Source organism: Molothrus ater, chromosome 5 (genome assembly GCF_012460135.2).
Source record: "Molothrus ater isolate BHLD 08-10-18 breed brown headed cowbird chromosome 5, BPBGC_Mater_1.1, whole genome shotgun sequence".
Taxonomy (NCBI): Eukaryota; Metazoa; Chordata; class Aves; order Passeriformes; family Icteridae; genus Molothrus; species Molothrus ater.
The window spans coordinates 39630139-39656344 of record NC_050482.2 but is presented as its reverse complement, the minus strand read 5'-3'; the positions used below and the strand labels follow the sequence as shown (position 1 = coordinate 39656344).

General features: G+C 35.2%; 1 protein-coding gene across 1 annotated transcript in view; it reads left to right on the top strand.

Annotated features, from left to right (window-relative positions):
• The window catches only part of PPFIA2 (PTPRF interacting protein alpha 2), a 288359-nt gene that overhangs the window by 177147 nt on the left and 85006 nt on the right, over window positions 1-26206 (top strand). Inside the window, exons 5-6 of the mRNA XM_054514951.1 lie at window positions 5770-5934; window positions 15558-15632. Coding sequence (XP_054370926.1) covers window positions 5770-5934; window positions 15558-15632 — 240 coding nt within the window. The remainder of the gene's footprint in view (window positions 1-5769; window positions 5935-15557; window positions 15633-26206) is intronic.

The following is a 26206-nucleotide window of genomic DNA, read 5'->3' as shown; positions in this document are numbered from 1 at the left end:
ATTAACTATCTTGTAGATTGTGTCTCTTCTTAAAAAAAAAAGAACTTCTGACAGAAAGTAGTGTAACAGATAGTAAATGTAAAAACATAGTTATTTAATAACTATATATTACATTTACTATGTGTTCTTAGGTAATCTGTGTAGCATAATAATTATTATATTTCTATTCATTATTCTTATAAAACCTCTCTTCCTATTACTTTGTATCATTATCCAATCGTCACACTTTCTTTGGTGAAACCTTGGTTTCACATATGTGTGATTTCTTAAGGTTTTGGGTTGCTTGCATTTTGGTTTCTGTGTGGAAGGACATACATGGGACACATTGCAGTAGTTGGGCTGCAACTTTTTTTTCACAGAAAAAATTTCACTGTTAATTTACCAGTGTAGCTGTTGGAGGTCACACCACCTGACCACAGGTCAAAAGTGGTTTCCATCACTGTGGAACAGTGCCGAAGAAAATCATTGATTTTGTGACTGATTTTATAGGTAGTCTTCAACACCATGTCTTCTTATTTTACTTGTCTTTTCTGCTCACACCAGAGATGGAGATTCACTGAACAATATGAATTCTAAATATAGACTGAAAGAAAATTCAGTTTTTCCTGGGCTGGTGAGAAATTCTAAGCTGAACCTCAATAGAAAATTGTCTTCTTAGAGGGTTACCTTATTCCTCTAAGGAATACCTTAAGCTAAGTCTGTCTCATTTCAGTAAAAGTCTTTTCTTTTATGTTTTCTTCAGGGTATTTAATTATTCATGACTCTCCTTTTCTCGCCAATACCATCTGCTGGTTCTTTAATGTCTCCATTTGTTATCCTGCTGTGAACTTTTTCTACAAATAAGTGTTTCAAAAATAATGAAAGTTCAGATAAAATATTTTATATTGATTAAAATCCAGGTCCTGTAATAGCAAACTCTACTGAGTCACTCTAATTTCAACTTATTGAGACATCATTTCTTAAAATGAGTGTTTAAAATGAGAGTTCTTTCATTTTCTATAGATAAATCAGTGTCCATGTAGTCATGATGGTATGGTGTAGTAGAGAAGAGTAGGTGATAATCTACACCAATGTAGTTTGTACCACTGATTCTAACCATGCATTTCTGTTTAACAGAAATTAACCACTTTCAATTGGTTAATTGGTGATTGCTTTATAAGTGATTTGAGAAATAGAGGAAGCTGGGTGTATTCTAAAAATTTTCTCCTTTCATGTTAATTTAGTTCTAATAAACGCTTTAAAGATGCTACATTCATTCAAAGAATATGCACTAGAGCACTTTTCAGTCTTTAAATTATTATTTTTGTAAATTTTTTTATGCTTATAAAAAGTCCAGAGTTCCAGAAATTATCCTATTTACATAAGATACAATTATCATCACGGCATCTTGAGCATCCTAAAATTTGCCCAGCATAAAACTCACTTGTCAGATTATTTCATAATTCATTGTCAAGCTTATGCTTTCCAGTAGGAGAGGCATGGCAATGATGCGTGGGTGATTCTGTCCTACCTGCTGCTGTTAATCTTCATCTTCTTTTCTCTGCAAGCTGCCTGTCCCTCTGAGTGCTTGACAACTGTAACAGTTCAACAGTGTGAGGGAGCAGAAAATGCTCAGTAGCCCATGATCACTATTAATGCCAGAGTTTAGTTGCAATTTACTGAAATCCCTAAAGCTGTTTCTAACAATTCTTTTGTAGTTTAAATGAATTACCATTATTGTTAAAATGTTATTTCAATGAGAATAACTTGTGATGTTCTCACAAGTATTTGGAATATTAATTCTTGAACTACATATGTGGAGGAAAGTCCTCAGCATGCCCACAAGTTATTGTGATTTCCTTCAGATGTTAATCATTGGTTGGACACACCATCATCTTCAATGTCAATCTTTTATGTTTACATTCCCTTCCCCCATCATTGTAGCCCTGAGACACTTCATTATTCTGTCAGTGTTGTTGACATTTCTACTTGCCAGGGAAGCAGGGAAGATCTTTTTTCATATAACTACCCCTTTTTTAAGTATAATTTTAACTGGGTGAAAGTTAAATAAAACAGCAGGTATTGTTACATGTCCAAAGTAGGGCAACAAAACTGGTGAAGAGTCTGAAGCACAAATCTTACAAGGAGCAGCTGAGGGAGCTGCTGGGGTGTTTAGCCTGGAGAAAAGGAGGCTCAGGGGAGACCTTATCACTCTCTACAGGTGGGGGTCAGGCCCTTCTTCCTTGTCAGATAACAAGTGATAGTACAAAAGGAAATGTCCTCAAGTTACACCAAGAGAAGTTTAGTTTTGGTATTAGGGAAAATTCTTCACTAAGAAGATTATCTTGGTGACTGGATCCAGCATTGGAACAGGCTGCCCTGCTGCTCCAGGGAAATGGTGGCGTTGCCATCCCTGGAGGTATTTAAAAGATGTGTAGATGTGGCACTTGGGTACTTTGTTTAGTGGAGGACTTGTAAGTGCTGGGTTAATGTTTGGACTTGATGATCTTAGTTTTTTCCAGCCTAAACAGTTCTATTATTCTGTGAATCTAGCATTTCATCAGAGCAGGGGCAAGGGTTTGCTATCAGGTTCTCAGTCACAGTCAGATGACCCACCCCCTTAGGTTTTTATCCCTTTCAGCAGAACTGGGAGTGATGTTTCACTAAGAGACCTGGTTAATAATATTCCCTGCTCAGCTAGTTTTGCAGTTAACAGTGCTCACAGAATTTATGAAGACATCAAGATTATTTTTGTAGAAAAGCAAAAATAAGAAAATTTTACAAATGGGAAACCTATGTTAGCATGCCTTCTTGAGCATTCCTAGAGCTGATGGTAAGGAAAATTCCAGTGTTCAGAAGTAGTTTCCAAAAGAATGAGTGACTTCAAATGCTTGAGTAATTAGGAACAGAAAGAAAAGATGAAATGTTCAGAAGCACTGCTTTAGTTCTCTATGGGTCTTTTGACACAGCTGGGACAGTCAGGTATACAGCAAAATAGGCAACACAGCATTTTGCACTTGATTTATGTAACAACTATGAAATGTATGCAGACATTGGAATATATCTTTTTCTAGTCTGAAATTATACTTCTCAGCTAAAAACAAGCTTAGCTTATGTTTATGTTAAATGGGTGATTGTCACTGCTTTAGTATTATGTATTATACATGTTTCTGACATGGCAGTAAGGTAACCTAAATATGTTATTGGTAGCTCTGCAAAAGGCTAGAGGGCTGTACTCTTCATCTCAAATAGCAAACTCCTCCACAACCACCCCATTAGAAATTCTGAGTTCCCACCACTCTGCTCAATTCTTATACTTGAAAACATTCTTTAACTTGTTTTGTCTCTTCATCACTCTCTTTGATCTCCATTCTGCCTTTGCTTAGCAAGTTTCTTGTCTTCTGTCCATGCTGTCTTCACATTCTCTGTTGGGATTGTCAGTGTGAACCAATTCATAATGAGCTTCTGGATGTATGTTACGAGGTCTTTTGTGTGTTCCTTATTTCTCTCTCTGCTATAGATTATGTGTAATTCCTTCTATCATTAATGTTTTTCCATGTCCAGATTTCCATGTCACCATCACTTTTCTTCTCTCCTAAACCAGATTTTCCCCATTTCCCTTTCCAACTGAGTCTTGCATACAGGCTCTTAGACATCCCTGATCATCACAGCATTTGTCTGCAAGATAAGTCATTTAGGGTAGTAGGGCACCATATATGATAAATTTGCTCAGTAGGCCAGAAAAGAGGTTTTTTAGGTTTCAAGGTTTTGTTACTCTGGACTGGTTTAGTGGGTGTCAGTTTGAGCATAAGACAACTACAGACCTATGGAAGGAATGGCCGTACTAAAAACTCATCTGTGGATCAATGTCTTCCCTTTCATCCCAATTTCTTCAGAAATCTGTAGCCTTTTGGCTGGATTTAGACTCCTCCAGACGTAGCTATGATGCAGTGAAAGCTTTCTGCATAAAGAGAACCAATCAGGATGAGCCAGGCTCTAACAGAATCAGCTAAGAGGTGGGAATGACTGTGGGGAAATCTAAGTGCACAGAGTGGATTAGAGTCAGATTCTGGCTACCCCAGGGCTATGGAGTGGGTCAGAGTTAGGCTGCACAGAGAAGGAAATATTGCCTCTTCACAGACTCTTTCAGGAGACAGGTTGAAGAATTAGAAATCAGCTATTGACTTAGTTTCCTCCAGCTTTCCCTCAAGATAAACTAGATGGCCTAGAAAAGCCATGACGATACAAGAATTTAGACTAAAATTCAGCAATTCAGTTCTATCTATAGACAGCAGTTAATTGTTTATTTAAGTACTACTATGAACAGAAATATTCTGTAAATATTAGGAAAATGTTCTGATCTCATTTAATTTGCAAACTTCCCACAGCCCCACACTGAAATCTTGATAGCTCTATCATTAAGAGGTCTCCTCAAATTTGTGTGCTACTTTAGACTTCCTCAAATAATTAAACAACCACCTATATCTGCTGTTAGCCCTTCAGGGATGTGAAAGTTTCTGATTTCTTGTTCATTTGCTTTTGATAAATACAGGGAATGAGTTGGATTCAGAAATTACCCTCCTTTCTTGAATTGTAGGGAGTCATTATAACTCTCATTGTTTTAACATTGATCACATATTCCTTCACGACTTTTTGTGAAGAATATTTTGTAGCATAATAACCAGGTGCAAATCCAGACACGAGAACCATGTTTTAAACAAAGATGACACCAAACCATAATCATTCTTAATCTGACTTATCATCAACATACTACTATGTCTAGAAATTCATGTAAGAATAAAAAACATTATGTAACTGAGAACACCTGTGGATTACAGATAAATAAATATATTTACTAATAGTAGCTATATTAAGACCCACATCAAAGGAGAAATATTAAACAATTGTCCATGTAGCTTTCAGATTTCCAGTTCAATGAGTTGGATGTAATTGTTTACTGTAATTACAATACATTTAACATGCATTCTGATTCATGAGTTTAGCTACCCTGATTTAACCTTACAGCTAAGCAAGTCTCTTTAATGTTCAGGTACTAAAAACGGCAATGGTAGCCCTACGAAAATAGACAAATAAGGAATTTTCTAGATAATATCAACATACTTTAATTTTTCTTTTAACCTCAGAGTAACAATGGAAACTAAATATAAAATGTGTTTACAATATGTTATTTGTGGTCTATTTCACAGAATTTTATGGACTTCTCTGATTTTTGTTGTTGATTTTTTAATACAACAGAGACAATATTTTAAAGGATGTGCTAGTGACAAGCACCATTAACTGTGACAGTTCTAATGAATAGTTTAAAAATCTAGTAGAATATACTGTCCATTACTACGTATTTTTTTAAGCTGCTTTCAAGAGAAATTGAAAATATATTACAGTTAGGCTGAATTAATTGTAAATTTATTTAATATTTTTGCACGATTCTTTAGACTGTCTTTGCTTATTTGGCAGTCAATAATCATCAATTACTATCACAAATGATATGTAAATATGTAATTAAGTTAGTAAAATAGTGACCCTGTGCTTAATGATTTGTTGTTCTTGCTTTTCATAGCAGAGTTTTAAGTGAAATCATGAGTGGGTATTCTATTTTTCCACTTACTCCATCTACTTTAGAAACATGAAATATTGCTAATAGTTCCAGCAGTCTCTCCTACAATGAAGTTGCCAGGAAGATTGCTGTTTGGTATCATGCACTTTGTAGTTAGAATTTCTGTGGCATTTAGGGGCCCAGAAATTAATAACTTTTTATTTCAAATCCCATAGCTGTTACTGGAGCATTTGGAGTGCCTTGTCTCAAGACACGAAAGATCTCTGAGGATGACAGTGGTGAAACGGCAAGCACAGTCTCCCTCAGGAGTTTCCAGTGAAGTTGAGGTCCTCAAAGCTCTGAAATCTCTGTTTGAGCACCACAAGGCTTTGGATGAAAAGGTACAGTATGGTAAAAAAAACTTACTGAATACACTCTTTAACTTGCCTAATTGTGCTTTATGATGCAGAGCAACAGTATAGTTTGTTGCTTCTTGGAGTAAATCCTGTACTTAGAGTGTTTACAGGTGTCCAGAGAAATATGGATGGTAAGAAGGTATGGCCAATGGCTGTAATGCACTCGAGGTCACTTCAGCTATCTTTTGTAGACAATAGAAATTACTTTTCAAAATAAACAAATCTCACCCTACCAGACATGCTTCTTCAATTTACACTAAATAAAGATGACCCTGTGGGATTTATTTGGTGTAAAATGTGCTTTTAAGTTATGGCCATGAAAATGTATGTATATCTCAAATTTTAAAAACACAGAGAGAGATAGAATCAGATGTTCCTAGCAACATAAGGGAACTTGGCTCTTAGATACTTTTAGGAGGAAAACCTCCTAAATGTCAGAGATCTTTTTAGCCTTTGCTATGTAAAGGAGAGTGCTCCCTTTACAAGTAGCCTAACCTAAAGTAGTACATTCTTCATTATCAGAGGTGATGAAGGGCCTGCAGAATCAAGGTAAAAACCAATGATAACTGCATCAAGTCATGCTAATGAAGAGGATCTTTCCTGTGCTGGAAAGACTATATTCAAAATGAATGAAACTTTGTACAACTATGAATTATCACCTTGAGTATTGTGTATATAAATTCAGAAATCCAATTCAAGTCTAGAAACAGTATGCTCAGAAGGTGATGTATCTGAATTGGTAGGTGCCTCAAAACTCCACGTGCAGGGAGCATGTGAGAAACAGGGCTCATGAGCAAAGAGCCTCATTCCTTACGGGGTCTCTTTTGGCTGATTTGCTCATTGCTGCTGCTGAGTTGCTTCTCTGTTTGAGATGGTTGGGTAAGCAGGGATGACATTGTGCAGTGCAGCATCTGAAACCATTGACTGCACAGATGAGGTGTATTGTACAGGACCAGTTTAATGGTCTCACAGTAACAAATTTAACTTCAACTTTCAGAAATATGCACAGAAAGTTGACTTTACTTAATGAATGAGGCAGCTGTAGATATATAACAACATATATATATATATCATTGGTAATGAAAGGATGAGACACTGTGGATTATGAGTCATACTAGGTTAACTATCAGGTTCTAAGTTGAATAAATGTAAGGAACTTAGACCAAATAAAACCTTTAGGTATATCTTTTGGGTTATATGTTCTACTCAGACATCATGAAAGCATCTATAAAGAAAATGTAGAAAAGGAAAGATAATGACTTCTAGCCACTGTAATAAGCTTTTGGATTTCATTAAGACTTTAAAAATCCTGTATTATTAAAAATATATTTTGAGGATTGATGTGGTTTATGCTCTGAGCTTTGATTTTTTTATCCAGCACTTTAAATATCGATAAAACTAGAGTAGGGAGCTCTCCAGCTTTTATACCTTTTGACATTGTGTTGGATAAGTATGAGAAACTGTAAGAACTAAACTTGAAATAGATTCTGATTATTCAACCTCTTGCATATTTTCTTTCGTGAATGTTTTAGTATTTTGGTACTATGAAGTTTATTTTGCATCCCATTTTGAAAAGTATTGTACAGAATTAGATAGAAGCTACATGTAATGTTTTGACTTGCATTATTGAAAAATTTGACTTAGATTGTTGAAAATTCTATTCTTACATTATTTTAAATGTTACAGATTAAAATCAGTATTCAGCATTTTAAAAAATGTTGGAATGACAAAGGTAGATGTAGACATCTTATGTTTCTAATTGATTCCTGTCCCAGTGATAATCACAGTTTTCAGGGTAGAAAAGTCAACCATCTGCAATCATATTAACAGAAGATTTTTTCCATTGTGAAACAAGTTTTAAAATTGGTTGGTCAAAATTACTTTTTCCAACATGCTGTTTACCTGTGTGTGGAACCTTTTTTATTTTGCTGCAATAAATCATTTTTTTACTATAAAAAAATAAACTATGCTATTTATATGTCACTGTAAAACAATCTGAGATAAGTCCAGTAAACAGTTTAATAAATTATTTTTAAATAATTTATTTTAAAACCAGCACACATTATTTTCAAGGACAAATCCTACATAAAAATGCCTGGCTTTGTTACAGTGTCTCTGGGAGGATTGGATCAAAGATGTTGCATATATCACCCAGATACTTGATAATATAATGCTTTCACAAATTGTCAGCATTATGGTGATTTTTATTTAAAAATAATGAAATTAAAAATGACTGCATGCACCCAAATGTGCTAAAATTTTTTTATGGCATGTGAGTCATACATTCGGCATGGTGACAGAAAAATTATGTAAGTTAGATTTGTTTCAGACCCTTCAGAAATAAGATATCAATCCACCTATAAAAATGCATTGAAGCTTTTCAGGGATCAGTAGAACAATGTGGGTTGGAGCTACTCAGCGACATCTGGCCCTACCTCCTGCTCAAAGCAGGGCCAACTGTTTCAGGTTGCTTAGGGTCCTGGCCAATAACTTCTCAATATTTGTAGGCAGAAAACCTATTCTGGTGTTTCACCACCCTCACTGTAATTTTTCCCCATAATACCTATCTGGAGTTTCTGTTGTTGAGTTGCACTGGTTCCCTTTTGTCCTGCAAGGTCTTCCCTTCTTGCATCTGCAGGAAGAATCTGGCTTTATTTCCTCCACATCTTCTGGTTAGCTGGTTGTAGACAGCAATTAGATCTCCCACAAACTTTTCCTTCACTTTGAGCAGACCCAGCTCTCTCAGCCTGCCTCATATGCTGTGTGCTCCAGCTCATGGCCAGCTTGGTGGGCCTGCATTGAAATCTGCCAATATTTTCTACCAGAAACCCCAAAACCAAATACAGCCTCAAAAGTCTGGAGGGAAATAATCATTTAATCCAGCCCACTGGCCAAATTGTGTGCTGGCCTTATTCACCACTAGGTCTTTTAGGCAAAACTGCTTTCTTTTCCTAAAGTCTGTCTCATTCCCTCATGGGTTATGCATTTTGTGGCAATGGGATGCCACACAGGCTTTGTCTCACTGATCACAAACCTCTGAACCTCACAGTACAGTCCATTTCTGATGCACAGTGGAATCTATTTCACCAATTCACATCTCACCAGTTTCTCTAGGGATAAGTGGAAGATCTTGCAGAAAACCTCAGTAAAGACAAAAAACATTCTCTGTTCTCCCTTCATCCATGGAGCCAGTGCTCTCATCACACAAGGCAGCAAGGTTGACCAGATATCATTTGGTTTTGGCAAGGCCGTACTGGCTGTCCCCAATCACCATCTTGTCCTTTGTGTGCTTGAAAATGCTTCCTGAAAGATTTGCTCTATAACCTTCCCTACATTGGCCAGCTTATACTTTCCTGGATCTTCCCAGGATAACTCCTGTATTTCATGAAGAAGGACAAAACATTTGTGGGTTTTCCACTCATCAGGAATCTCCCTGACTTGCTACTTGCAAAGCTGAGAAAGGAATGACAAAGTAATCAAGTAATCTTGGCATTCGTGCATGGAGTCAATCTACTGCCTTTGACTTATGTATGCTTTGTCTTCCTGTATTTGGGTAATGCTTCACTTGCACAGACTCTGCTGCTCTGCTTAGAGGAGACCTGCAGGCAGAATCTCACAGTAAAACTGAGGCAAAAACCCATGATTTATGATACATTGATGTAACAGCAAAGTAAACAGTGCCCCTTTAGAAAATGCTCACAAAGCCGAAGTAGGTTAATGGATAAAGATTAATAAAAACTGTCAAAAGGGCACAGGAAATATACAATCCTTTGCAAATGAATAATGCAAATTTTTCTTTAATTTTTTTTCTTCACAAAAAGTGTTGACACTGAAACTATTAATGTAGTTGCTACATTCTTGGAAAAGCATAACAAAATATTTTCATGAGAAGTTTTGCCCTTTAAACTTACAAAAGTATGAAGAAAATCTTAAAATTCTTCCTAAATGCAAATTTTCTTTCATGTTTTCACTTCCTACACTAAAACATCTTGATGTGTTGTAACAAGCTCTGTCACAAAACTTGACTGATCCTGAAAGGATTGCTACATGAAGAGTACAAGAACTACAAAACCTTCCTCATTACTATAAGAAAATGCAATGAAACCTACTAAGAGATTGGAAAGTGAAAAATAAAATTTATCAATTTCTAAGCAGGTCTGCTTAAGTATAAAAAGAATCAGGAGTGATGCCTTAACTTATTTCAAAATCGATTGACTTTTTATCTACTACATGAAGTCTGGGCTCTGCCTTTACCATTTGTCCAAAAGACAGATCACCACAGAGAGATCACAGTTGTGAATGCATTATTCTGAGAAAACGTGGCTGTCACTGCAGTTTTTTCAGAGTCTGACAGCTCTTCAGGATCCCTCTTGTTATCCACATGCCACAAGGCTGGAGAATGAAATCTTGCCATGATCTTCCCACGAGAGAGAGCCAGTCCTGTTTGGCTGAACCCAGCAGGTACCTTCTAGTGAGTAGGGAATGGTAAGAGTAGGGCTTTTAATCTTACCCCGTTATCTTCTAGTACAGATCTTAGTAGTGCCAAAAAAAGAGTCTTCACGGAGTGTTTTTTGCACTTTTAATGTATTTTGTGAGAATTTTCACTTTAGGGCATGGGGATAATGACAGAGTTAATTTGGTTTAGAAATTTTTACCATTTTATGTGTCCCTCAGAAAAATCTCATTGTGTCTCCTTGGGCAAGTTGTGTCACAGCAAATAAAATTGATAGCACACTAAATGTATTCTTTATTATTATTATTATTATTATTATTAATTTAGAAATTTAATTTGACAAAAGCTATATATATTTTTTAATTGTGTATCTAATTATGCTAACATATTTTTATATATAAAAAACCAAGGCACATGGGCAATTCTGCTAGCAATTTTAAATTTTCATCATGTGAGAAGTTAAATTCAGTGACTGTTTTACCGAAGTGTAAGGTTAGGTTATATCTCATAGATAAGGACCATTGTTTAAAAAAATGTGAAGTTTTACACATTGGAACTTAGGAGTGATTTGGGCTAGGACCAATATGAAATTTTGACTCAGCATTTCTTATAACCTTTGTTATTGTATAAGTCAGATGAAATTTGCAGCAGTATTCACAGAGTGGAAACCTCCCTTCAGTTATTCACCCTGTCCTTCTTAATGCTTCAGATCTCAAACACTTCTCTCACTGCTGCTAAGTAGCTCATGCCTTTGTTGAGGGGAAAATATTTTGTGATATTAGATATGAATATAAATGGAATTGTTTATAAAAGAGCAAGTGAAGACAATTCTAGAAATCATTAGAGCTGGATGAAAAATAGAAGCTCATGTTAACTTCATGGTGAGAATAGACATTGAGTAGGTCAGGAAATACATAGTCCTCATATGTAATTCAGAAAGAACAAAAATTATTAGAAATTAGTAGAAAAATTATTATGTTACTTGTGCCGTTCTGTTTGGCTTCTAATATCTAACTGAACATGTTTGTTGTCCTGCAGACATTTTTCCTATTTTGCTTTAAACTTTCGGTTCAACTTTTAAAATGTGCATTTAGAAAGGAGAAAGAAGGAACTTCTCCAAACCCAGTTTTTGGTCAGTGCTGTAAGAAAAGTGTCCAGTTGATTTTTACAGTGGAAAGCAGCTACCAGATGATACTGTCTTGGCTAAGAATCAAAAACCCCCTGGTTCTCTTGAGATAAGTGGCAGAAAAGTATGCTTAATACTCTTGCAAACAAAATCAGTCTATTTGTGTCAGCATGGTCACTATCTTTGTATTCATTAGCAGGTAACTAGAAGAACTTTTATTCAATAGACTGTTCATGGGAAAAAAAGTGATTCAATTCCAGTATGCACATGTTTTTTAAAAAGCTCTGTATGGGCTGCAGATCTGAAGAGAATGAAGAAAGAATTTGACAGCAAGCAAAAAAGTGGGAAGCAGTTGCTAGGAGACAGAGAAAGATGGGTGATATTTTGCACTGACAGCAGTGCTAACATGACATTGACTATGCTACATTTAAAGATAATATGGTTGCATTTAAAAGCCAGAAGAATACCCAGTCATCTGGGCATATGTTGGATACACCCCCTAACATGGAGAGAGCAACTCTTTTCTGCTGTGTCTGTGACATTACAATCATAAAATCACAAGATGGTTTTGGTTAAAAAGAAATAATTAAAAATCACCCAGTTTGCACCCTCTGCCTTGTTAGGGATATTGTTCAGTGGACCATGTAGCCCTAGGCCCCATCCAAACTGGCCTTGAACACTTCCAGGGATGGGGCATCCACAGCTTCTCTGGGCAACCTGTCCCAGTGTCTCGCCACCTTCAAAGTAAAAAATATATTCCTAATATCTAATTTAAATCTGTCCTCTTTCAGTTTAAATCCCTTCCACCTTGTCCTGTCATTACCTACCTTTGTAAAATGTCCTTCTCCAGCTCTCTTGTAAGCCCCTTTAGAAACTGGAAGGTGCTGTAAGTTCTCCCTAGAGCCTTCTATTCTCCAGGTATTTGTCCTTTAAAAATGTTTATGATAGCATTTCTGTTAGATCACTTGACATCTGATTAGTCTTACTTTGTGAAACCTTTTTAATAAAGCTCTATCATGTGCCCAGGAAAATAGAAATATGTTGAAGAATTATGTGAAATTTAAGCAGAGTAACTTCTGAAGTGATACACATGATCTCACTAAGATAATTCTATTAACTATAGTTACTTACTGTCACTTCCAGAAAATAGAAAACACTATGCCAATCACTAATTGGCATTCAGCATATGAAAAAAAAAACCCAAACAAAAATGGTCAGATAAAAATAGTTTGCATTTGTTCCAGTTCCTTTTTCTTTAACAAGATGGTGACCCAGAACAACAACCTTTCCTGCATCTCTTGAAATGAGGATGGTTCTGTTTGGGATTTTTTTTTTTTTTTTTTTTTTTTGCTGTAAACACAAATTTGAATACAAAATCCAATAAAAATGCTTTGCAATACATTTTTGTATGACTGAGAAAGAAATGTAAAATGAGAAATAATGTTACAGCTTTTGAGTTATAAACCAGAGCAGATTTCCCCTTCAGATCAGAGTGCTGATGTAACTCTGGTTTTTTTTTTGCTAATTAGATTCAAAGATTTCCCTCAATTTTAACAGCTGTTATTTATGTTTGAAAATGAAGAATTAGTTGCAGCCTATCCAATGTCAGTATGGCAAATGTGAATCTGCATTTGTTGTTCACTGGTCAAATGAAAGGGAAAAAGGCTTTCTGTGCCAAGGCACAGTTGTTTTCAGTTCCTTTCGCAACTATTAGATTCAGAGAACAAGTAGGAGCCATCAGACTGCAATTTTGGTTAGGTCATTATAACAAAAAGGCAGTGTATTAACTATGTACCTGGGAGGAAGGTGAGATAAGATAAGGTGAGGCAGGACAAAGGAAACAACTTCCAGCTGTTGCTCTGTCTTACACTGGTAATGTTCAATGTTGTTGACAATAGGCCAAGAATGAAATGTATTTGAATATAATAGCTTGACAGCCAGAATAGAAACACTAATTATCTACCTAGTTTTGCTGAAGTGCCATGTAAAAATTGTGTCTCCAGAGTTGTCTGCTGTTCAGAGACAGCATTGTTTACAAGCTCTCAAATGGCTGTATAAAACTCACTAGGCTTCATTTCCACAGTGCCACAGGTTGTAAAGTTTAAGGATAATTCTGATTCCAGCTCTTTGTGGAGCAATAACATCCTCAGTAATCTGACCTAGCTGGTTTGCTAATTCTAGCACCATTCAAAGTGAATGTCAGTGTTAGACATATTATAATGTATTTTTTTAACTACATTCTCCGTTATAAAACACTTGGGCTTGAATACATGGAGGTTTCAGAAAAAAATTCAATTAAAGTTGCCAACTAATTGTATTTCCTTTTAACAACTGTCTGCTTGTGAATTTTCTCTCAATCATTTTGTCCCAATGCAGTACTTACAGCCAAAGGGATTGAAGCCAGAAATATGATTGTAATTTTTCCATGCTTTTTTTTTAACTTATCTGAGTTTTTTGTTAAGAAGTTGCTATATACCGTCTCCCATTGTGGAGAAATTGAAATCAGGCCTCTTGAAGACAAGTCTACACCTCTCACTAGTTGTTTTAATAAGCTATGTAAAGAGGAACAAAAGCCTCAAAGTACTGCATAAAAACTACATTTGCATTTTTTAGAAAGGTGAATAGTTTTATTTTTAAGTGTTCATTTCCTGAATATGTATTTCATCTTTAGATTTAGTTTTAAAGTCAAGTGAATGTGCTGTGTTAGTCTTGCTAACTAATTTTCATCTATTAAGTCTAATCCATTCTTGGAATATAGTGATCTGTTTGCAAAATCCTATTTCTATCTGTAGTAAATGAAAATGAAGTGTGTAAGGAAAGGTAATATTTATTAGACTAAGAGCTATCCCAGGAAAAAATATGAAAGTGTTAGGACATATAGAACTCTTTTAGGGATCTCCAGTATTTGTCAAGGATGAAAATGTGTCATGTTTCTTTGTAAATGAAAGACAGATTTTGTTTTGCTTTATTTTCCTGCTACATCTCTTGGTCTAATAGAGTGTGCTATCTTACCCAGCAAACATTGCTGATGGCCTTAAACATCTGTGCATCAGCAGCTGGAACAGCATTGCTGCGGGGTAGCTGGAACTTGTAAAGTATACCTTGAGTGTTGACTGATTAGCCGGGTTACAAACTCGTTTATTGTGAGGTGCCTAATGAACTTCTGTAGATTAGGATAGTCACAGGGTCCCTTAACAGTCAGAGAGTCACACACAGCACTGGAGGTCACTTCAGGTCCGATTTGCCTTTGGTTGTAATGGGAGACTGCAGCTACGTTGCTGGCTTTAGGTTACATGAGCTACACGAGCTGACCCTGAGCCAGAGCACTCAAATCAGCTGTGATTGTGTCTTCAGACACAATTAGTATTCATTTAATATTATCTATTAATAATCAATAATGAGCAATAATTAAAATACTGGTGGTAATAATAATTGAGATCATAATCATCCTTGGAACAGAATAGGTTATTTAGGAAACTGGTGCAAACACAGAGGAGTTTCCTGCTTATGAGAGTATACATTGTTTATGACTTTTTGCAAAACTGAAACAAATGCATGATGATATAAAAGATCTCTAGTATATGGGCCTGAAGGCAATGCTACAAGTTATTTTTCAATGAATTTATTACATTCAGTTACAATAAACAGATTACTTATCTTCCATGGAGTGAACTTAAAACATCTGAAAATGGGTTTTTTTTGTTTATCCTTTGTAAAAGATGTTTGTGAAAGTTTTATTTTATGCCTAATGTGGTCTTAAAATATTTTCATTTGCTGTGTATTCCATAAAATTACAGGCAGACTGTGGAACAGCAGTGTGGCATTTAAAGTTTGACACCTATTTTAATGGGTTAAGTTTTCCTGTAGTTAGGTTTAAATGTTTACTACACAGTATGTCTCATGAAAGTTTGCAACACACATGCCTGCAAATGGAGTGGCAGGGCATACAGTAGAGCATATGGCAGATTATATAATCTTTAAAGACTAATAGAAATTACGTTACTGCACATATTTTGATTTTTCTTCTAGGTAAGGGAACGACTGAGGGTTTCTTTAGAAAGAGTCTCTGCACTGGAAGAAGAACTAGCTGCTGCTAACCAGGAGGTAACATAAAACACTTTCTCCCCTTTTGAGATTAAATTTCTAATACTCTGTCCCATGTGTTCCCTGTCACTTTCTTCAAAACTGTTAGAAAAAACCCACAATAATACAAACAAACAAAACCAAAATGAAACAAAGCTAAAGAAAAATTGCATTGTGAGTAAGCTTCTCAGTGAGGCTTATTTAAGGTGGTTGTAAGATTAATACAACCTTCTGTTTACTGATTTATTTCCTCCTCCTCTTCCCTTGTGAGCAAGCCAAAATCCAAGTGCTAGTAACAGATTCCCAAATTTCTTATTGGACTTGAAAAAGGAGTGAACCAACAAATATGTCAGATACTATAAAGAATTCAATAACCTGAATTTCCATTTCACTATAAAATTAAGTAAAACACACACACATGTAAATATCCTCATTATATAAATGTTAACATTGAAGTATTAAGGGAGGATTATGGATGACTGTGAAATGTAGGTTTGTCTCTTCCCTTTTAATTGCAGTGTATCATGGTGTACTCTGGTGCCATGTGACTATTGTCAACTTGGATAAGAGAGATTTTTTCCTGCTGAAGACTGTTCTCTTTTGTTTGAAAGGGTGAACAGCAAAACCTGTTTGTTTTCAACAGCTGTATACTACACACATAGAGAAAGAAAGTTTTCACCCTAGAGAAATGATTTTGAAGCCAGATAATATAAAAAATGGAGTCTTCTGGTGACTTTACCATTCCCCTCATGTTCTGAACCCACCTGACATGTGCTTTTAACACTGTTAAAAATGAGCCAGATAAGCAAGTTAAATTAAAACTATTTTAGGTTATGGTCATTTTGTGGTGCCATTTTATTCAGGATTAAGACAGAAACTGAAAGAAGCCACTGACAAATGCTACCTAACAATTCTTGAAAAGTGGAATACTCATAATTCAGAACAAGGTGTGATAGAGACTCCTAAAGGATTTTTAACTAATTTAAACTGGATAAGGTAGTTTCTTAAAAGCAGGATCTTCAATTAAGATATTAGTACTTCTTTTTTATAAAGTATGATGAACTATAAACCTATTAATATGATATTTTGATTCATCCCTTTTCTCTCTGAAGTAACTGCACTTTATCTGTTTAAAATTAAGATTCTTCTTTCAGAAGGATCCAGAAAAGTTGTGTTCAAATAATATACTTACTATCTTGTGTACTCTGTTACTTTCACTAGCATTTATTAAATATCAAGCAATCCTTTTGGTCAGTCAAGCCAACTGAGATGCATCGCACTCCTCCTGTCCCTCCTGCTCATCATCCGATTAAATCCAAGTTCACTTCACTGGGCATAGGACCAGGTCTTCAGAGAATCTCATGGCTATTTGGAATTTTTAAAATTTAATGAAACTTTTAAACAGTAAGGAATAAAAGCATGCACAATGAAATTACATTTAAATAGGACTTCTATAGCTCTTCCTGCCCCAAATCCTTAGAAATGTTGAACAATGTTTGTGTCTTCATGCCACTGAAAATAGTTAGAAGGACGCTGAATCAGTCAAGCATAACATGACCACTAACACAATCTGAATATTGTTATTCCAGTTTCCTATGAGGGACTCTTAAAGCTGATAATCAGTTAAAAAATAACGAAAAAAGAGTGAGATGTGGAAGAGAACAAGTGGATTATTTTCAAACAGTTATGTACTTAAACAAGAGTTCAGATAATTTTCACACAATTAGTTATTTGAGTAAGACAAAATTAATTAGAGCACTGCAGTATTTAAGTCTAGTTTTATGCTAAATTCCACAGTGAATACACAGGCAATAAAGCACTTGAAAAATTTATTGTACTATATATGAAAATAAGTGGGCTAAGTTTCTAGGGGAATTGAATATATGGTTTTCAGTTATTTCTGTAGTCCTGTCTTGCTGTCTGTTTTCCCAGGAGAATTAGTATTTTCTTTCATATCCATTTTCTCATACTTATTCTGAGAGTATACTATATTCAGGACTGTATCTAAACATAAAATGATGACAGTAAATTGGTTCCCTGACTTAACAAATTATGTTTAGGTATATGACAAGTAGCAGATAAAAAGTAGCAGAAATGTATATGTTAATATATTTCCTCTTCTTGAAAGCTTGTGGTTGTGGCTCTGACACAGCAACGGTGAGAAACTGCAGACAGTCCTGAGTGCTTATCGAAAATGTTCTTAAATTAAAATAACCCCAAAACTGGGAGAAAACTGCAGTTCTCCATCATTGGGTGGTAACTAAGCTCTCATTTAACAGTGTTTGTGGTATATTACATACCTAACAAAGGGAGTGAAATCATCTGTAACCGGCAAAGCTGATTTCAGCTCTAGTTGCTAACACAGTCTTGCAAAGCACTTAATATTGGATAGGGAATTGTAACACACCTTGAACTCTAAACCCCAGAGAAACTGGGGTGGGCATTGGACCTGTTGGGGGAACTCAGCTTGTGTAGCTAATGTTTACATGTAGTTACACAAGGGGAATAGAGAAGGGTTTTCATTTTATGAGCTTATATTTTATTAAAGCTTATATTTTATTAAGCAGTGGATTAAAAATTCTTTAAATATATGTTTTCCTAGGGGAAAAGGTTATTTGACTATATATTTTATTTTGCTGCAGCTGATTAGTGATTGTGGAGGGGGCCATTGTACATAGCAGCAAACTGAATTGCTGTTAGTGAGTTTTTGTGCAGACAGGGGCAAGATAACTGCAGTAATAAAATTCCATGTTCATCCTGCTTTTTTTTTTCCATTTCTGCTTACACTCTAAGCCATTCCTAGTTCACAACTGGAGACGTCCTGATCATTATCTGTTGTAGACAAGATGAATAGAAGATACTGTTAACATTTTTTTTGAGAAATTTCCCTTATGTTTTTAAATAAAATTACTGTTAAGCATAGCTACATTTTCTTACCCCTTAGGTGCTTTTAAAATTATTCTGGTTCTCATTTTCTTCCATATAACCTATGGTCTCTCCAAATAGTTTTATTGCTGAGGGTTGTAATTTACGTTTAGATATTAGACAAGCTGCAAGTATACATCAAATAACAAAGCTCAGTGGTATAATAGTGTTCTTCTGTGAATATTTTTCAAGAAAAATGTGAAGTTTTTCAGTGAGTGTATGAATATTTGCAAAATTGAACAATGATCTGCTAACCAGCTTCCTTTTTAGACGTTAATTTCACAAGAATGATTCTCATTGGCAAGAGAAGTGAATTTATCTTCACAATTTTGTCATTCATGATCTTAATGGGAGTTAACTTCAATGTTGAAAATACTGATAACTACTTTTGTTCCTCAGCTTTAGAGATACTCCTATTATCATTACAAATGTGAATCTTTTTTAAAAGTATGCTAAACTACACGCATACAAACAACACACCAAGGTTAGCCATTAGTGCCATATATTCCCAGGAACCCAAGTGCTAGCAGCTTCCACAGCTCAAGGCTTCTTAGATTATAGACCATGACCCATAGTGACACTTTTAAATCCATTTCTGCAGCAATGTGCAGTGTTAAATGACAACTGTTGCCATTTCCATTAACAGATCTCCCTGTTTCCCTGAGCCTTCAACAAATAGTTAAAAAAAAACAAAACAACCTTTAAAGCTTTTTCCAAGGCTTTTTTGTAAAATCAAGCATTATACATAACTAATACAATACTGGAATTTTTTTAATGGCTGTGCTTCATTTGCCCATAAATTTTCTCCTGTTAATTTTAAACAATCATCCATCCCTTGCAACATCTTTATGTGTTAATAAGAATCAAATGATAGGTGACATTTCAAACCCCTGTTTTGTTTCCAGTTAGTATGCTGGCTTTTCCATCTCTCCTCATTAGAAGAAACTGTGGCATGAAAAATAAAGCTTTACTTACATTAATTGCCTCAAAGGAATAAATGGAACTTTAGGAACCCAGAAAACATTGGGACTGCAGAATATAAAATTGCAAAAACTACTGGTTTTACTGTATATATCACTGTACTACCATATGCTTTTCCTCAGAATTTGTTCCAATTGCCAATGGTATTTCCAAATGCCAAATAACATTATACTGCCTCTGTCAACTGACACATAGATTATATTTTAAAACACTCAGGCTTCATTTTAAAGCCTTATTGTAACAATTGCTTCTACAAAAGTTTCCTTGAGTTTGAGGCTAAATTTAACTCCTGGAACTCTCAGAGATCTTGCAGGTGTTTTGGATCATAGTTCATTGCTTCATGTAACTGGAGACATTCTCCTGTTTAGGCAATGGGTTTCTTCCTGACAATGGGTCAGTTTATTCATTAGGGTACCCAATGGTAATTTTTCAGCATTTATGAAAGCATTCATAAATTATTTGCATGACTGAAAAGAGAGGATGGTTTGAAATTTCTGATTCTTTATGTTCCATACCAGAGACAGCAGAAAATATCCACTTATTCATGAAAGAACTTCTAAATACCGTGCTAACTGCCAAACTTCTGCTGTTCAGGGCAAATCAGGAACTCAGCAAAAAATTCAGTTAAACTGTTACAGCTGAGAACAGTTTTGGTTCTGACCATAAGGGGTGCTGCAGACATGACTATGGTATCACTACTGCTAATGAAATATTCTGTACTATTTAATATTTATATGCATTTCAAAGTGAAGTCTTAGCTAAATGTGGCTTGTCCTTTTACCCATAGCTGCATATGAAAACATATTTCTATGAAAACATATTTCTGGATTTTTCATTTCCACTTAGGTTAAGGCAATTTTTACAGGGGTTTCTTGGCAGCCTTAGGCTTTCTGTGTAATTTCAAAGTGATTTTTGGACTAAAAGTTTTGTAAAAGGCATAGTTTACTGGGAAAAATAGATGTGCATTTCTTGAACATATGATTTATACAAAACTTAATCAATCCACAATTTAGAAATTATTGCTAATCATCAAAACTTTGGATGAAATTGGGTGGAATTCAGGGACCTTTTTTTTTCCTGAAGGCCAGGCAGATGACTTACATCTGTTTCTGGTGACTTGAGGCATACATTTCCTTGCAAAGCATCTGAAACACCCTTTCTCTATAGTACCTTCTTTGATAGCACCATACTTTCTCAGAATGGTGCAACTGCAAGCTTGCAACTGCTTTCTGAACTCTCTTCGACATGTTATTTTTTTATTTCTTTATAAGCTATAGATTTGCAGAGGTCTGACTCAAGAGATATTCTTTGTGCTCTGAACTTTAAATGTCTATGTAAATGTAGCAAAATATATCTTTTCTGCAAAGTTGCACATAATTAAAAAATCTTGATTTGAAATGTAATTTTAAATGCTATGTATAATTTCTTTTTGATCTGCCTTTAACCTTAGCCATCTCATTAAATGTTACCTCTGAAGAAAGTTATTGTTGCCCACAAGTTTTAAATGTGGCAATGATGCAAAATGATGAATTTTTTTTGGTGATTATTTCTTACACTAAATGCTTTACAGCATTAATTTATTTCTCTACACATTTCAATTAGTACATGTAGCATGGCAATTGAAGAGGTTGAAAATTAATACAGCAGCACTACAGCCTTCATTGCCTAATTTTTTTACAAAGTGAAAAAGAACTAAGCACAAGAAATAGTCAGCTAAGTTGCCATAAGTATTTCATTTTATGTCCTCAATTAATTCTAATCTGAGTTCTCAGAGGAAAAAAAAGCACCAAAATCCTTTGTGAATATTGAGAGCAGCAGAATTGATTTTGCATTGCCACAACCTTTTTTCACTAATTTCATGTTTCACTAAAATATAGAGCAGAATAGGTCTAAAATTCAATGCATTTCCCAGATAGTAACTGAAGAACAATAATTTCTATTGGCATATTTGAGGTGAAGCTCACTATTGCATTTGCAAGAGTGGTTTCTTAGTACAACTTCCATAAACTTCTACCACAGAGAAAAGTCTTCAGATTTTGGCTACTAAAAGAACATACAGTTTCTACCATGACAGCAGATAATGATTTTGCAGATATTAGTATTTTTATACAAAAATCTTAGTGAATTAAGCCTATTTATGAGTTTACCACAGTGTAGTGTGTGCAATGCAGAAATTATATATTAAATATGTTCTCCTAATTTGGTCTTCTTCACGAAATGGTTTCACAGAGCAGAAATGTGTTGCTAGCCAAATGTCTTAGGGTGTTTTCAAAAGCCATCCTGAAATGTTGTATTCTCTTTCCTCTCCATTTAGCATGTGGCCACCTGTAAACAAATCCTAAAATACCAATGTCATGTTCTCACTTTGAACTGTCATTTTGTCTAAGTTGAATGTCTCCTGTGTGTTCTTTAGAAGATACCAGTTTGTAAGAAAGGATTTGTGGTCTGTGCTCACATGTTCATGGAGCAGTTAAGGAAATATGTAGCTGAAGACTGAAGGCTTTATTCCTTCACAAAGACAGTGTGATTAATAGTTTTAACAAAATGTTTGATATTGAATGTTTGCTAGCTTGTATATATTTCTTTCTATATATTTTTATATTCTTTAGAATGTTATGTCATAAAGACACTTGTTTTTTCTGGTTCTATTTTCTAAATATTCTAAGATCCCAAGTATGAATATATTCAGCTGCTTCAGTTTCACTGCTGCTAAGGAAGGATTCAGAGCCTTGCACTGAAATGAAAAATTCTGGCTACTAAAGATCTCCACTGCAATTTTGATTTTTTTTCTCAGAACTTTGTGTCATGGCTAACTAGTTCTTCTTCATTTTATTTACTTGTAGAATTCTTTGTGGCATTTGTTATATAAAGATTTGTGACTAGAGTAAATCCCAGTGTCACAGATTTATCATTGAAGGGTAGAGTTTTGTTCTGCTTATTTTAAAAATACCCTGAGATTGTTTTCAGCCTCTCAGTGTTTTGCTATGACACATCCCTGTGTAGCAACAAGAGCGTACAGACTTTGCTCTTAAACTATTGTAAGCTGTTATTTGCATTAAAGGAAAAGAGAAATTTAAGTTTAGTAAAATAATGCTTAAGGGAGCATGGCAAAAGGTAAAAAAGCAATCCCAAACTGTGACTTGCTACTTCCTCATTCTTTACTTTTCTCCCAAAACCTGCTGTGCCACTATGAAGCATTGTTTAAATATACATTAAAAGATCAGTGAGATCAATGTTTGAAATATTTTTTTTGCAAATCTCTTCAAATCTACTTCATTTTATGTCTGACAGAAATATTTGATTTAATGAAACCTTGATCCCCCATTATTAGAAACTTGGGTGATTTAATGCCTTGTTTTACTGAATAAATGATGACTGGAGATTAAAAATTACCCATTTCCTTTAGACCTAGAAGCACAAATTTTCCATAAAATGAGCAGCTGTATCAAAATGAGCATAATCCTATTCCAGTATATTCTTTCGTCTGTCTGTGTTTTAAAAGCATTTGTTTTATAGATTGCTCATTGTGAAAACAAATTAGGTACTACTACTGGAATGAAAAAATAAGAAATCTAACTACAAATTCTATTACAAATACTCATACTATTCTTCTGTTTAAATTTTATATTCTCATTTTTTTTAATACTTGTGGCCTAAGTCTTCAGACTCTTGCCTCTGAGGAGATTGTATTTTTCTATGCATTAAAAACTATGGCCGAATCTTAATTGCAAGTTAGATTGATGCAGAAATATAAATATATAGTTGTTTATTTAGTAGTGATATATTCCGTCTTCCATATTGAAGGGCTTGTATTGCACATTTTGCACATTTTTACTATGATTATTACTGCATTACAATACTCCCAATGGAGCTCCAGTAAAGGAGAAGGATGACATTTTCTGGGGAAAAAAAATACTGAAACATGGTCCCTGTTCCATAGCACTTAACAGCGTAAGTTTGTCTCATGGTGTCCATGGCTCATCCAGCTGTTGCCTGGACAGCATTACTGTAAAGCTCAGGTACACAGTGACCTGTGCAATAGATGTGGCAAGCAATAATTACTCTTTTTACTACCACAGGAGCTCTGTAAAGTGTCTCAGAGGGTTCAGGCTCTTCTGATGCTCTGAATATTCTTGCTCCTAAAAGCATAGGGTTTAGTTTGGCTGGGATGACTGGTTAGTTGTTTCTACAGCAGAAGAAGTAGGGTGCAATACAGAAGTTAATAGGTTCATAAGTATTGATAGATGGACTTGGCTAAATTGCATAACTTGATTTTTGACAGGTTATGGCTGAAGTGGCATCTGTTCAGGTGCACATTCTGTCACACAATCATTGTTTTGAGACCCTGCACAAATCCTGCTACACTGTCTGAATCCTATCCCACTCCCTGTGCTGTAACCCATGCTTGGGACTTAAATGCTGGGTACCTGTCCCCCCAGCCCAGCTCCATGCCTGGTTTCCTAACGGAGGAGAGGCTGGGGCTGCAGGCAGGAAGGAGGTGACTGTGCTCTCCATGAGGTCCTGCAGCTAAATAACCACAGGACACAGTATTCATCATCAAATAACACAACCACTCTGCAATAAATCTGCAGGTATGGACAGTTTTCTGGATCTCATGTGGTTGAGTTGAGTTATTTTGAGGGTCTGTACAGTCTTTTATATTAATCAGTAAAGGGGGATCACAGAGCACACCTGACATTTCTGTATAACAGCGAACAAATATATCAATATATGACAAAGCTCTGTGAAGCTGAAGAAGATGCCTCAGTTTGATAAATAGATCTCCTCTACTTCATTCTAGGGAACTACAAAATAGAAAATCTCTGAGTTTGCAGTACAGATTTTGTGGATTTCTAATTTATCACACATTCCTCACCCAAAGCAGAAAAAAGGTAGAAAGAGGGAATGGCATGGCAGCCAAAGAAATACAAGCTGAGAGAACACAGGGATCACACCAGCCAGATGTGTGGTTGAGCATATTTCACAATTATTTGCCAACACACCTGAAAACTCCAGGAGATTAATGAAATTGGAAGGTTACTTGTATATAGGTTAGTTTAGGATTGTTCATAGTCAGCATGAGATTAGACACCAGGATAATTTCAGTTTGGATTTAATGTCATCTGCTTGGCAATCTGTTTAGGGAGCTTAACAAATCAATGGAATGCAACTCTCACCAGAGCTGATTTCATAAGGTCTAGTTAGCAAATGCCTTATTTTCAACCTATCAAATTCCTAAAGCAAAGAACATAGTGCCTGGGTAAAGGGGTGCTCAGCTGACATGCTTTGTAGGGGTCACTATTACAGATTCAAAGTATATCCATGAAAATTTTAATGTCTAATGTTTAATTTGCTCACAGTATTCACAGAGTGCCTTTCAGGGGACATCAGAAAGAATATATCATTTCTCTTTGATCTGTTATTTTGGGAATCATAAACTTTGAAATGGATGCTATTTTATCCTGCACTGGAGGTACGAATTCAGGTTTCAGAACATAGCTGGCTGTCTTTCTGTCTGTGTCAGCTTTGGGGTCTTTTGACATTTGTCAAATGAGACGTTCAAGCAGACAAAGATAGTTTCATTGCAAGAATTAGACTTGCAATGTAGGACTGCAAGACAAAATGATTCTTTACTGTTAATCATCTTTTTGCAGATCTATCTTGATGAAAATTCAAAACACATACCCATTATTATCCTTTGTTTTTAATCTGCTGGAATAATGTAGTGTTTTTAGCATTTGCTCAATGCGCTTCTTTGGAATGATTATTCAGTTTTCTGTAAATTTGTTAAATATTAGATGATTTGTTAAGATCATCTACTAACTCTCAAACCAGATTTTAAATAATATAACAAGATCATAGTATCTTTTATGTTTATTACTCTCCATAATAATTTTTAATGTATGGATAGGCCTCATGCTGAATTCGTATAAAATATTTAAATTGATGACATGGGTCAATAAATAAAATCAACTTTAGGCTTCACTAGGTTCATAATTATTAATCAATATTCCCATTAACATATGAACCAGAAAATGTATCATTTGTGTTTTCCTGTTGGATCATCTCAACCCTAACAGTGTGCCTGCAGCTCTAAGGGTATTCTGCAGATCCATAATTTGATTAACTAGAAAGACTTACAAACAAGGAGTCAACATATGCCTGTAAAAGCAAAAAATAAATATAGAAATAATTTTACTTGGAATTCAAAAATGTAAAAAATTAGGTTTGATTAGGAAATGTCAACATTAGTAAATAATAAATAATCTTCATTAATACTAATGTGGACCATCAGTGTAGAGGTGAAATTATTATAAGAGGAGCTGTAGAGGATTTGACTTGGTTCAATCTGTAGAAAAGGAACCTGCTTGCTTAACTTGGCACCTGCAGAGTGTGGTTTGAACACCTTTAAACATGTAGAATATGTGGTTACGTACAAAAAGTAAAAAACAATGTATCATTCCTCTGCATTAGAAAAGGCTGTCAGATTACATTCTGCAATAATTCTAGGAAAAAAACATTATTTTAGAAATTCCAGATACTATGAACTTCCTTTGTAATTAAAAAATAGACAAAATTTGTATCAGAGAAGCCCATGTCCTTGATCTTCTCTGGAAAAACCTGGGAAAAAAATTACTACCGGTAGGAATGTTGTTGAAATGTATTGAGATGTTGACTAAAATTAAATG